This window comes from Theropithecus gelada, chromosome 17 (assembly GCF_003255815.1).
Source record: "Theropithecus gelada isolate Dixy chromosome 17, Tgel_1.0, whole genome shotgun sequence".
In the NCBI taxonomy this organism is placed as follows: Eukaryota; Metazoa; Chordata; class Mammalia; order Primates; family Cercopithecidae; genus Theropithecus; species Theropithecus gelada.
The window spans coordinates 12,821,007-12,835,152 of record NC_037685.1 but is presented as its reverse complement, the minus strand read 5'-3'; the positions used below and the strand labels follow the sequence as shown (position 1 = coordinate 12,835,152).

Here is a 14,146-nt window from a genome sequence, read left to right as displayed (position 1 = left end):
CCTCTCTCTTTTCTCTCTTTTCTCTCTTTCTTTCTTTCTTTCGGTGTTGTACTCTGCCACCCAGACTGGAGGGCAGTAACACAGTCATAGCTCACTGTGGCCTGGACTCAAGCAATTCTTCTGCCTCAGCCTCCTCAGTAGCTGGAACTACAGGTGCATGGCACTGAACCTGGCTTATTAAAAAAATAAATAAATTTCTGTAGAGACAGGATGTCACTTTGTTGCCCAGGCTGATCTTGAACTCCTGGCCTGAAGTGATTCTCCCACCTCGGCCTCCCAAAGTGCTGGGATTACTGCCGTAAACAACCACACCCAGCCAGTTTATCTAATCCCATGTGCCACTTCCTGACCCAGAGAGAAACACATCCTCCTACTACACAACTGAGCAATGCTCATCTCCAGTGAAGATGAAATTTTATTGTTTTCTTTCTAGGCCTTCCACTCTCTCTAGCTGGTTCCATAGCAACACAGGAAATAGCTAAGAAATGGTTGTCAGTGACCAACATCGAACTAGCTCAGCTCAGTGTACCAAAGATGGATATATTTTTGAAAAGATGAATTATATCAAGCTCAGCTTATTAGAATTCATGCTCATAGTATAAATTTCAAAACCATGTAGACATGACATGTAACACATAAAAGCATGTAGGTAATAATATATACTATATAGTAGACCTCCAATCTTTTTAAGTTAAGAGTTTTGCCGATTTTTGTTTAATTTCTGTCAAACTTTGGTCGGTACACATATGCAAATACAGTTTTGTCTCCATGGGACAACCACAGTGAATCAGAAGTTGAGGTTTGGTGTCAATCCAGGCAGTAGGCTTTTTCTTAAAAGGAGCCCTTTCAGAAAAACCTAGAGCAACCTGGGGCCACAATTAGTGCATCAGTATTTCTAGATTTAACAGGCTTGAACTATTCACTCTCTTCTGAAAGGGCTGCTTGATCCTGTAAGAATCCACATAGACAGCATTGATTTAACAGTTGAATGAAAAATGTTGGGTCCAGTTTGGTCTAGTTTTCCCACGTAGGCATTACCTGCACATCTCATTTACAAGGTCCTATAGTTTCCCGTATATGTTCCTATGTGTGTGTATTTGTGTGTGTATGTTGCAGTTTTATTAACACATTCAAGTACTTGCTTGGCAGCTATTCTAGGCTCCAGCGATAGTGAAATAGTAGAGGCAGAGTAGTCCCAGATCTCCAAGTATTCGGAAACTGGTAGAGAAGGGCGTCTAAATGAAATCTTTATGGTATATTGTGATAGGTGATGTCATAGAAATAGGAAGTGAATAATTTCAGAGTACCTAAGAAAGTGACACTAACTCTGTCTGAGGATGTGACAACATTTAGATAGGGTAAGAATTATCCATTCCACTGTAAAATAGTGAAAAGCGCTGGATTGAGAGCCATGCAGTCTTTTTACTGACTTTGAGTAATGTTACTACCTTAAGCCTCAGTTTTCTCATCTGTAAAGTGGTGTCAACAATACTCACTTTGTAGCTTCATGCATGGGGAACAGCAGATAGCTCCTTCCCTATCTTAGACTCTTTTCACCAGAGGCCATGTGTGGCCAAGAAGCACATTGTAGACAGTTGGGTGTAAGGGGCAGAAGAGATCAGTGTTTGTGGGGTCGCATGAGGACAGGCCTCCCATTCTGAATGAGAGCCAGGAAAACAGCACACCCGGGTCAACTATTGTCCCACTCCCACTGGGAGCTCATTTGGACAATGGCTAGTGTATCTTTTCCCAGCACAGCCTTTGCCTATTTTACTGTCCTTACAAGTTGACTGAGGGACCCGGTCAAATTACATACTTCTTCAGACAGCTTTTCTCTGTGAATTTTAGCTCTAGGACCAACGTGATGATTTCTCAGGGCTTACCCTGATTCTTAAGTCCTGAAAAATGTATTTAAACTTTACTCTATTAAGGCATCTAGGATTTTCCCCAAAAGAACAAGCAAAAAGTAGGTGTGTATGAGCAATATGTGCTTAATACCTGATATCTGGGGGTAGTAGAGTACATTATTGTTCAGTAAAATTTTGTGTGCATTCTTGGACATTGTGTTTTAAAATTGCCTTAAGCCATCTAAGTGATATACAGTTGTTGGAGGGAAGGGTGACGGGGGGATGTTGAAACAAAGCATAACTGATTGACCATAAGAATTCTTTGTGACTTTCAGCCTTAAAATCAAATCAAACTGGGTAAAGCTTTAATGATTTCTTTTTAGTCTACTAGTGGTGATATATCCAGTGGCAGTTAATCCATGCCTTTTGATATGTTGATGGCAAAGTCATAAAGGAAGACACCAGTGTTAACTAGCTTGCCAGGTGTCACAGCAGGCAAGACGAGGTTGAAACCCTCACCTGCCTGACCCAGCCAGCTGGTGGGATGGTAAGGTTTCCCGACAAAGATTTACCAACTGAAAAATTCATTGAGAACACAAGTTTCCCAAAATCGAGTACCGGCCTGGTTGTTATGGTAAAGGGATGGATGGAGCACCAAAGCTTGTGTTCCTTTGTTTCTTCCAGGAGAGAAACCCTACAAGTGTACCTGGGAAGGCTGCACCTGGAAGTTCGCTCGTTCGGATGAACTGACAAGGCATTACCGCAAACACACGGGAGTGAAGCCATTCAAGTGCGCGGACTGTGATCGCAGCTTTTCCCGGTCAGATCATTTGGCCCTGCACCGCCGGAGGCATATGCTGGTGTGAGGAATGCTACCTGTCCAGCTGAGCGTAAGAGCTGGATCTCTTAGCGGCACCCAATTCAGCAGGGCTGAATCCCCTTCACAGTGTTAACACAAAAGGGCATCACCATCCCACGATGTCTGAAACCAGAGGAGGAAAAAGAAGGCACACTTCTTTTGGTCTGAAGGTAACCCCCATCCTGACTACACGAGAACCGTCTTTACGCGGGCCTGGGAGCTCAGTGACATAAATGTTGAAGAGACAGGCATTGTTTTCCGTGCTGTGTCCTCTGCCATTTAAAGATGTTTGTAGCTTGTACATTTTCTGAGCTGTCAGACATTTTGTTATTGATACCTTAAAGGTCACCTACCACAAATTGATGGCTAGAGCAAGACCTTTTAAATTTGGATGAATCTCTCATCATCCCACCCCTTAACCCCTTTTTACAGAAATTTTAGTTACGATCTGAGTAAGCTAGAACACACATCCAATCTGTTACCAGCAAGCAGCATGAAAGTAGAAACGAAGAAGCAGATGGAGAGGTCCCATTACCTGCAAAGAAAGGGCACTCAGGCAGCCCTTTGCAATCGCGATGGCGGCCACTAGATATCACTCGCAACTTGTCATTCTGCCATGCCCTGAAGAAAACCAACATTGAATCTTTCATTTGTTTGTCGTTGATTGTTTTTGTTTTGTTTTGATTCTGTTTTGTTCATCTGTTCGAGCAGAGGGGCAGTTGAAGTCTCGTCCTGGTCTCTGCCCTGGCATGGACTGGCACAGAGGTGTTCTGTAGTTGAATAGGAAGAGCCTGTCTAAAAAACTACTGCCCCACTTCAAATTGCAGTGTTCTCTCACCTAGGCATCATCTCTTCCTGCCCCTAGTATTTGATTACAAGGAACCGGGGGAAAAAAACTTTCTTAGACACACTGGCACCAAGGTAAGAGGTGGGGCTGCCCAGGCAAAGTCAGTGAACATGAAAAATCAGACAAAGCAGAGATGGAAATAATGCGCCTCTTGAGGAGAAAAGCAATAATGAATAAAAGGACTTTCCTACAATAACTTCACTGAGGACTCACGTTACCAATTTTCATACTTACTAAAGGGATTGTAAAAAACACCCCAGCATTTTAGATGTCTTGGTTCCATTTACAGCACTGAGGTAATCTTTCTGCTGTTTGTTGTCCAGCTTGGTTGAGTACCACAATTAAAGATTATGCTCCCCTTTTCTTGTTTGAAAACAGTTATTTGGTGACTAGAAAGGCAAGGGAGGCATAGCCGGGAATTAACTCTTCAGTTAATGCGTCAGTTCTCCTTGGAACTGAATCAGTGGACAGAGAATGCTTCCCATAGAAAGCCCGACATGGTGCTAGTTTCCTCTCTTGGAGAGCCAAGGATAAGTGACTCTCCAATAGGTTCTTCTATACAGATTTCATTTTCTAAACTGTATCAGGACCCAGGTGTCCTGCATTGGCATCTGCAGGGATATTGAACCCACTCATCCTGTGCGGAGGATGAGAGGAAGGTGTTAGTTCCATCAGCCCCTAAAATTATGAACCTTTTTGCAACTAGCAAAATATACAGTAAACAAGCAATACATCACCAACAAGCATTCTTTCAGAAAAATTACCATATTGTGTCCCCACTACAAGCTGGGCTTTTTTCCAGCTTTCTGTGGCTGAGGGGCTTGGTGAGATTTTTGTTGTTGTTATTGTTGTTGTTGCTAGAATTTTTTATAGCTTAGATAGAAAAGGTCTCCAACAAAGACCTTTGCAATATATTTTAATTACAAACACTTGATTTTGGGAATTGCACATATTAACCTCACAATATTACTAGCTCATTTTTAAATGTCTGGACATTCTGAAATAATTTCCGGTTACAGAATTATCCTTTTTAGGATCATCTTCTAATTCAGATAATCTTACTCTGATGAAGCGAGAACTATGAACATTGAAACAAGGACAATTTGTGTTGGATGGTATTCAAAGGAATTTTTTAAAACGTTAAGCAACAGTGTAATGATTTTCAGGTCAAATTATGGCTTCACAAATATGTGCTCTATATTGTCTGCCAGGTCTCAAAAATTCATCAGGCAATTTCCCTCCAACAAGGGCTGCAGTTCTAGTGATAAATAGCATCTTGAGCTACACAATCTACTACTCATCAACCAGTGGGTTTTTTACCACCTGGAAAGTTTTTTTTGTACTATATGCAACTCCTACTTCACATTGCCTGTGACCATTCAGAATAGAAAAAGGTCTCTTGATGCATCCCAGCGCTGGTTACTAGTCAGTGACAGAGAACACAGAGAGGGACAAACACAGCCATGAATCCCCTGGCACTAGTACCAGCACCTAGTTGGCAAGTAGTCGGTGCATCCCTCAAGTGAAGTGTAGATTTGCATTTAGTCCTGCTTGCTCTCATAAAAAGAGCCAGTTCTTTTCTCTGCTGAAAGATGTCTTGAGAGTATTACAGGTAGACTTGGTTTTTAGAATTCATAAAACTGACAGGCAGGGTAAGCTTCCTGAGTGACAGCTTGGTTTAAATTTAGCACAGAACTAAATGAGTTGCACTTTTCTAATAACATAGGATGGATTTGGGGAAGGGAACATTTTTCCTTATCCTCTGAAAGTGGAAACCAGACTGAGATGGTAAGTTAACTGATAAAACCTGTCAGCATTCCATCATTTTCACCTTTTGACATATCAGTACTTCTAAGAAGGGATCTAAGCACAATTAAGTGAATGAGTCCCTGGTCTAGCCTCAGGAACTGAAACTTCTCTGGGGCTTGTCTTGAGATATGGCAAATTCTCTAAAAGTATTTCCCCATGGAAAGGAAAAAGTGGTTTGGGACAGAAAGAAATGGAATGTCTTCAGTCATAGAAAAGCCTCCATTTCATCTCATGTCCATTTCTAGCCTCTTTCAAAAAGCACAGTGCATCGTGAGCAACAGAAAAGCAGTAGAATCCTAAAGGACTTATCAGTTGTTCCATAACTAGAAGCATTCTTTGATTTTAAATTTGAAGCTGTTCAGTTTGCAGCTGGGGATATGTGCACGGTTGGGAACTTATACACATAGAGCCGTTAACAGCTTAAGCAGCTGCAGTAGACCTGATTTTCTGTTTGCAGTATAGGGATTGATTTCAAGGGAGTTACAGTATTTGAAAAGTTATGACGTTCAGCCTTTGAGGTTTTAAGAATCCCTTTTCCTGCTCTGATCTTAAGTTGTTTGGAAAAAGATTCATGCTTCTGCATCCACCTCTGCCCTCATTCTGTCAATTGTTTGTGGACTCTGAGAAGCCTGCTTGATAACTTGTCTTAAGTTCTATTAAGGCAGTTAGACTGAGATTTCTAATGACTTTACCATAAAGATTATACTTCTGCCTGGCATCATTTCTCCAAAACACTATAGGACATTTGTTTTCAAAAGCAGTTGAGTAACAGCAACATAAACCACACTTTTTTTAAAAATGAGCACTTTTCATTCACTTGAAAGCTTAAGTGGGCAAAAGGAAGATGATTGTCAGGAGAAGAACTTACAAAATGCTAGTGTTTACAAATGCCAGTTCCAGGTGATTAAAGAGGCCATTTTCATTATGGTTTAAATTTGGAATAGTTTATGCAAAGATTGCGTTCATTTTTTACAATTCTTTTTAACTTTAAATTGCCATTTGTGTTTTAAACATAATTCTGCACTTTGAAATCAGTTCATTAGAATGATAACATTTATATGGATAAAGATGCAGTATTCCTTATTCTGTACTTGATTTATTATACTTACCAAAGCTGCAACTGAATAAATCTGGTGAGGTGAGGCCTTCAAATGTATTAATACGCCTTTGTTATGTTGTTATGACTGCTTAGAAATGTAGCCATGATGTTGTTCTAACGGTGTCTTAACATTTATAGTGAGGATTGACAGAAATTAAGCAGTGTTAAGAATACCAGCATCCATGTTACAGTCTGCGTATAAGGGACTGAATGTGAGGTAACTCTTAGGAATCATAATAGGCCCAGAAAGCCTTAATATTCATAGTTCATAATCCAGTCTCAGATTTTGCTCTTCAGTGTTGCCTGTAAACTTAGCAGGTAAATGTATTCTAGTATAAAACATCACTGACCAAATCTCTCCCTTTAGTTTTTCTGAGGTAGTGCATCCCATTAAAAAAGTCTCTTCAGTTTGTTTTGGCTTTAGTTTAGAAAGGGGTTTGGTAAGTCATGTCTTCCATATGACATTTCTACTCATCCCCACACTGCCTTCCACTTAACCTGTACAGACAGCGCCAACACATGCACATGTGTGTACACAACTGTATATGCAGCAGCCAGTGGGCTAACAAATATCAACAAAGAACTTTTTTAAAAAGAATTTGTAATAATCCATGCTGTCTAGAAATGTGAGTTACTTACCTTATTAGGAAACCGGCTTATAATACTATATATGACTCTGCCTGCATTTTATAGTTAAGAAATGTACATAAAAATTGCTATATTTTCACAGTTTCATTATAGAGTAATGTCTGTTTAGTAACCCATGTCCATTGATACTTTAAATATGCTAATTACTGAGCAATTGCAATAGAAATCCAGATTTTCATAAGAAAATGAAATAGAAGGATACTGCATCTTTAAAAAATAGAGTGAAGATATTTTACTGTATTCGTAACATATGTGATAGTGGAAAAAGTATTTTCAAACTCACAAATTTTACAGAGGTTGTAAATAGTTTGATGAAGTATGTTGGGAAAAAGAGCTTCTAGTTTTCATCACAATAAAAAGAAAAATCTTGTTCAGATATGCCTTGTATATCTTACACACAGTGAGCAATATTGCCGTGGGAACTCTGTCCAACTTTGTCAGAGCATGTTCTTCGTGTTCTGTTCAAAATAGAGTGGCCACTTGTCATGGTTTAGCCAGGATGGTTTAAAATATAATGAAGTCATTTTAAGTTGCAGACAACGGATTCCAAACTAGTAATGTCTTTTCCTGAAAAGGACAAAACAGCTGCACAGGATTTTGCTTGTACTAAAGAGGAGCATCTTACAGTTGTTCTCTTTTCTAAGTTATCTCCCTCCTCAATAGAGTGGTTCTTGATGAAACAATCATACAGGTGTTTATTCTTGTTTTATTCCAGGGAGACTGCTTTTAGGTATAACTACATGTTGACAAGATTAAGTGCTGTGGATATGGCCACATGTTAAATGAATCTATACTCGCAATAGAAATAAGCTAATGCCCATTTTCAGAAATAAATTAAATGCTGAAAGTGCCTGTCAGTAAACATTATGACCAATGAGATATTCCTATACTTTTACACAGCAATAATTCTTAATAAGACTGGGTTTTTTCCTGCACATGTGAACGCACACACACATACACACATACACAGAGAGTAAATACATGCACATAGTAAATCCAATCTGTTCACATGCCCACAAAAAAAGCATCTATATCTTTCAAATATACTTAATCTTGTTTACATTAACATTTCTTAATTTGATCTTTCTAACTTGCAGAATATAAGAACACAAATCTGAACATTAAATTTGTCTTCAATGAACACTATTGCATATGGTAGTTAAAATTTCTGGATAAAAAGTTGACTGTCATTTGCCCCAAACTTATGAAACAGTATGTATGATTCAAAAAGTTTTGCTCAGTTAAAAACACCAATTTATTTAGAGCAAAAGACTGAAGGATATTTGTGTGCTTGTTCATTTTATCCAATCATACCAAACGCACAAATTCATCTTTACATTTCTTCATTCCCCTTTCCCCTAATATTTCCTATTATCATCTAAGAATCATTTTGGAAGGAATATTGGCAGAATCATTTCTCCCCAAAAAGTCTGTTGAAGTACTACTGACACTTAGTAAGCCTAGCCTTTAACCAATTTTGAAGTTAGTCCTAAAAATTACCAGATAAACATTCAGAAGCTCACAGGTTTCTTTCCTGTAATTACTGTACTACTAAAAGTGGAGTCATGGATAGAGATATGCAATGAGACTCATGTGAATAGACCATGAACCCTGGAAATTCTCCAACCCCGCCATCTCAGAGCACAAATTCACCCAAACAAGCTACTGAGGCTATCAGTAAAATTATACTCATGGAGAGTCACACATCGGGTAAGGGCAATTTTAAAAGTAGGACTGTGATTAAACATTCAGGCTTTAGACTTCCACGATGAACTCAGACCACAGGCCTCAAAAAACATCCACTGTTTTCTCCTCCCAATGTTAGAAAGAAGAGGGAGAAGGAAATGTACCAGGATGAGCGGGTAAAATAACCAATTGAGTGTCAAAGGAAAGCTGCCGGGTTCCTTAATCTCACTGAAGTCAAGTCTTCTGACTGGGCTTCTTTCCATGTGTTGTCTGAAAAAAACTGAAGTACCGTGAAAGGTTACACATTCAGCAAACGATGAAAATAATAGCTATTCTTTATTAAACACTATGTGCCAAGCGATAGGCTAGGCAATTTTTAGATACGTTATCTCCAACCTGTACAACATTTCTACACTTTATGCATGGGAAACGAAGGCATGGGAAGTGTGGCTGAGTTGTTTGTGGATGGAGAAATAGTAAACGGCAGAGTAGGAAAGTGAAACCGTCTATCTGTGACCTGGAGGTCTGCCTGTGTCTTTTCCACTCCACCACACTGCACGTGGGTTTCCCGAAACCACCTTCCCAGATTCCTGACTCTCAGTAATTTTATTACGGACAACATGCATGAGTAGTCATCATATTTTTCAAGTGAAATATCGGAACATGATGCAACACATGACTTAACAATGGTACTGAATATTTGAAATCAGGCCTCTCCTGGAAAGTCATGCATGAAGGATCATTACAAACAAACAATAGCAACCAGTTGTCTCCCTGAACTTGTCATTTTTCTCATAAATGTCTGGCCTGGAGCTCCAAAATCATTCAAATACTTAGTAGCATTTTAGCCTGAGTACACTTTCTCAGTTCCTCAACTCTTTGTATGCCTTTCCACCAATATAGACATTCTAGAATCTGCTTCAGATGCATTTGAAATTTTCACCCCCATGCAACTAGTTATTAATATCAGAGCCCACTCTTGCAGTTGGTAATGGGGTGGCAATCAAACATGCAGATTATGATAAAGGAGAGATAATGGATAATTCTTTTTCAGAGTTCTCACTTAACAGCTCTGCGTTGGAATGTTTTAAATAGTCTTATAAATAATTTGTTTATAGTATTGTTGTTAGTTTAATTGAATTTTATGTAAGAAGCTGTCCAACATCAGAGAAATGAAATTCCTCGCGCTTTTCTGTGTAGAACAAGGTCTCTGACAGTATTGATTCATGGAAGTACTAATGGACTTAGAAAACATTAAGAGAATGTCATTTCTCATAGTGTTTCTGTTTCTGAAAATGAATCTCCTGAATTATGATCTTTCTCCCTGTTACTTGGCTGGGGAAAGAGATAAAAGTTATATAAACAAATTCTCTTCCATGCTCAGAGCAAGTGTTCCATGTGCACAACCTGCTGCAGACTGGGGCTCTTCTCAGTTAATTGGGTTTCACAAGCAATAATTTTCCACAACAAAAACCACAACTTGAAGTGAATTGAAAAGAGATGAATAGTGGAAACAGTCACCTCAGTACTTTTTCTTTCTGGATTTCATCTCTAGAAATTTGAAGTGTTTAAGACAAGAGTCCACCCTTTGTGCAAGGCAAGAACCAATGAATGGACTCCTTGTGTGAATTATTCCGTCTTCTTCCAAAGCAGGTTCACCAAGACTTTCACAGAGATTCATTTTTGTTGAGAAGTAAGGGTCAATAGGAGGATGGAATTTGGATCCAAATCTAGTGATAAAAGTGTCCAAGCAATCAAAAAGTAAGATATTCTAGGGACATGCCAACATCTTCCCTTTCTGCTAATTTCATGCTCCAAAGATATGGCAAAAAAAAAAAAAAAAATCATAGAAAATTCTTTTGCCCTACTTGTGTTCTAGTTTTCCCATGGCAGAATTTTGTAATTACATCCAGACTATAGTGTATATTTTTTTCCTCAAACTTTATTACATTGGATGGATATTGTTGAACTGGGGCACTGGTGCCTATATTCAAGGCTCTTTCCTATCGACGTGTCTGTCCACGATTTGTTGTGTTTAAAACTTCATTTTGAAAAATCACTGTCCCCCTGTGGGATAGTGACTGTATTGTTTTGTTCATGTCTTTGTGGGACACATTGCATCACATGGCAAACCAACTCTCTGTGGATGTGAGATAAGTACTTATAAAACCAGCTTGAAAACATCGTCTTATGTATTATGTCATCCTGCATCATAATGCAATTATGTGTATCATAACATGCTCATTTAAAAAAAGAGAAACCAGCAAATTCATGTTTGTCCATAGAAGAATGTACTCAGAACTTTGTGTTGTGAAATGATGAGAACAGACCACCTTTAAGATACCCACCTGCCACTTAAAATGACTTAGTTATAATTAGTAGTAGTCTAGACGTTGTTCTTGGTGTGTGGGGGTCAATTCTAACGTCATGTTCTTTTGAATAAATCTCTCAGTCATATTTGAAAAAAAATACATGGGAATAAAGAAAAATATCATCTTTGGCCAAATCCGGCAGGCATCTTTTTTTTTTCCTTGACGTTTAACTCATTATACGTGGTAATTGGATCACAAGATCTTTCCGTGTAAAAATAACAAAAACATCCTTTAGTTTACAAAAGAGTTATTCTAGGCTTGAAGCCTCTGAACAGCAAATTGAATAGATGGGCTGCATCTGATTTGCTTTGTGGATGTAATTTTACAAAAGACTCTTGGGTCTCTGACCCCAGAGAGTTAAGAGTGCCCAGAGGAGGTCGTACACATTAAAGGATAAAGCCCCCTAATGATGCTGGCAAGCAAATGTGTTGAGTTCTTAAATCTTTATTTGGTTTTCTGTTCAGAATTTTAATTGCAAATGAATTTATTTCTCCAGTTTATCTAAAGACCTAATTTCCCAATAGTTTCCTCTGCATTTATATACTCTGTAGTGTTTAGGCAACCCCTGTTATAAGTTTATTAATATTATGTAAGTGTTGTTCTTGTATTTATGTATAGTGTATGTATTGTAAATATACTCAGAGCTTTTTTCCTTTTACTGTAAAATGGTGATTTTTTTTGCCCTATGATAATGTAAAGGGAGACCCTCCTAATGAGATTCTCTCAGAGGATGATTATTCCAGTCTATTCTCAGAGATTTAAATGAACAAGTGTTATTGTTTTTAATGGTGTCTCAGACATATTCTGTTGGTGCATTGCTTTTCTGTATTCAACTTTCCTATGAATTGAGCTGTGAACTGAAATAGAGTTTAAACCTTTAACTGTATGCATTTGTATAATTATCTGAATGAAGGCATGAAGGTTAAATAAAGCATTTTGTATGGAACAAAACTCCCTAACTGACTCAGACGCTTTGGAAATCATAGTTATTAACCATTCTAATTAAACCTTTGTTATGAAAAGTTTTACCATTTGTGTATAGTAATTTAAAACACAGAACAAAATAGAGTCTATTCTAAAAAAGCAACGTTTTTATTTCATAACACCCAGCACCTAAGTAGGGATTGCTAGCTTAATATTTTAATGAATATAAAATTAAAAAGTAGTCCAGAAATATAAAGTGATATGAAAAATGCATCTTTCAGAGTCCAGAATTGAATCCTTGGAGATTGTAATTTCTTCCCACTTTACGTATCATTTAAGTATAGAATGATTCATCTAACACCTGCTACAGTTAGCTGATTTCTGTAGATTTTTAAGAAAACTGGGTTATAAAGGCTTTTGAAAATAAGACCATTAATGAGTAGAATATCTTTAAATAATTGCTCAAATAACCACTTGAAAATCTGTTTAAGTGTCTTACTAGTGTCTTTTAATCAGAGAACTAGAAAAATTCCATTCTACAAAGGGAATGGTATTAAATACTACTAATAATTATATGGAATGGTGATAGATGATAGATAGTAATTTTTAAAATAATATTTGAGTACTTCCCAGATGCAAGGCAATGTTCTAAGCATTCTATTTGTTCCCTTTTATTCATTGCAAAAATCCTGAGTTCTATTATTATTAACCAAATTTTACCAATGAAAAAGTGAGGCACTGAGAGTTGGTGACTTGCCCAGTCAATCTGGTTCCAGGATCAGTGTCCTTAGTCACTAAAAAGATATGAGTGTATTATAGAGATGGAGAAAGGATGGGTGGTGGGGAGCAGAGATTAAGGTGGAAGAGAGAATAGCAATGACTATCATAAAACATTCAACAAATACCTTTGATTATATATGTACCAATATAAATAAACCCAACAGAAATACTGTCCTTCATTTCATACTCAGCAGACCAGAGTGTAGTTTAATAACTCATACAAATCAGAGACGAAAATTGATATTGGTTCGCTTTATGACTGACTCGAACCTACTTCCAAATGAACGCTGAGTTCTGTGAAGTTGTTCTACTGTATTCAGGGGAACTGGAGGGAGCCATGGGGGCCACCAGGCCCATCCCATTCCGACTGAAGCCTCCTCTTTTGCCATCAGTTGGGAGGCTTAGCATACGGTTGTGTTGACGCTCCCCAAGCTGGCCCTGCTTTGAGCACTAGGAAAGGATCTTGTGGGAGTCATTTCCTCTCTCGGTGAGAGCCTCACCTCCTGGTGAGTTCGACACCAGCCTTACAGAATAAATCACTGTCTAGAAGATTATACGATTCTTTGAAAAGTGAGGCCATAAGCCATTAAGTACATGTTTACTAATTTTCTTGTAAAGATTTTAGTTGTGCCATTTTAGAAATATTCAGTTAAGGCAAGGGCCAATAAAAAGTCTATCTTGTTCTACTCTGTTTTGAAACGTAGTAATACTTGCAAGGCTAAAATGAATCCATTCATTTACTTCATTTTGGATATGACTTTGTAACCAAATGGTGAATTGGACATTAAGTTTATATATCTTTGGCCTGATTTTCTGACTGTTCTTTGTAGGCCATACAAGCAGCCAAACCAGCTCTCCAGCTTTGTTTTTTATTTATTTTTCAGCTCACCCCAGGAGGCTTTGTCATACACATAGACCAATGAGACAGATTTCATGGACTAGATCACATGATGTTATTTTTCTCTCAGGGTAATTTATTTGTTGATATTTCCTCTACCAGGATGATTCTTGGATACTTCAATGATGGCTGGAATTACACAGGTGATAGATAATCACTATCTCATGTTTTACCTTTACTCTAGCTGTTTTGCCATAGCCATGATTTCTAATCTAATGGTTTCATTGTTTCTTATTCTCCCCAGTTTAAAGTCTACCAAAAAAACACATGAAATAGTTAAAAGTACAGGAGCAGTGATGTACTTCAGCTTAGAATACGTTGGGGCTTTATCAGAAAAGAAAAAAATATTTCAGTGCTAGAACAAAATCATGCTCCCT

General features: G+C 38.1%; 1 protein-coding gene across 3 annotated transcripts in view; it reads left to right on the top strand.

Annotated features, from left to right (window-relative positions):
- The window catches only part of KLF12 (Kruppel like factor 12), a 449,435-nt gene extending 437,240 nt beyond the window's left edge, over positions 1 to 12,195 (top strand). For 2 of the 3 annotated variants that reach the window (XM_025364466.1, XM_025364469.1), the window contains one exon: positions 2,532 to 7,485. In XM_025364466.1, coding sequence (XP_025220251.1) covers positions 2,532 to 2,713 — 182 coding nt within the window. In that variant the 3' untranslated portion in view covers positions 2,714 to 7,485. Of the gene's footprint in view, positions 1 to 2,531 lie in introns of all 3 variants that reach the window. The other variant, XM_025364468.1, reaches the window with a different exon arrangement.
- Positions 12,196 to 14,146: the final 1,951 nt, after the last annotated feature.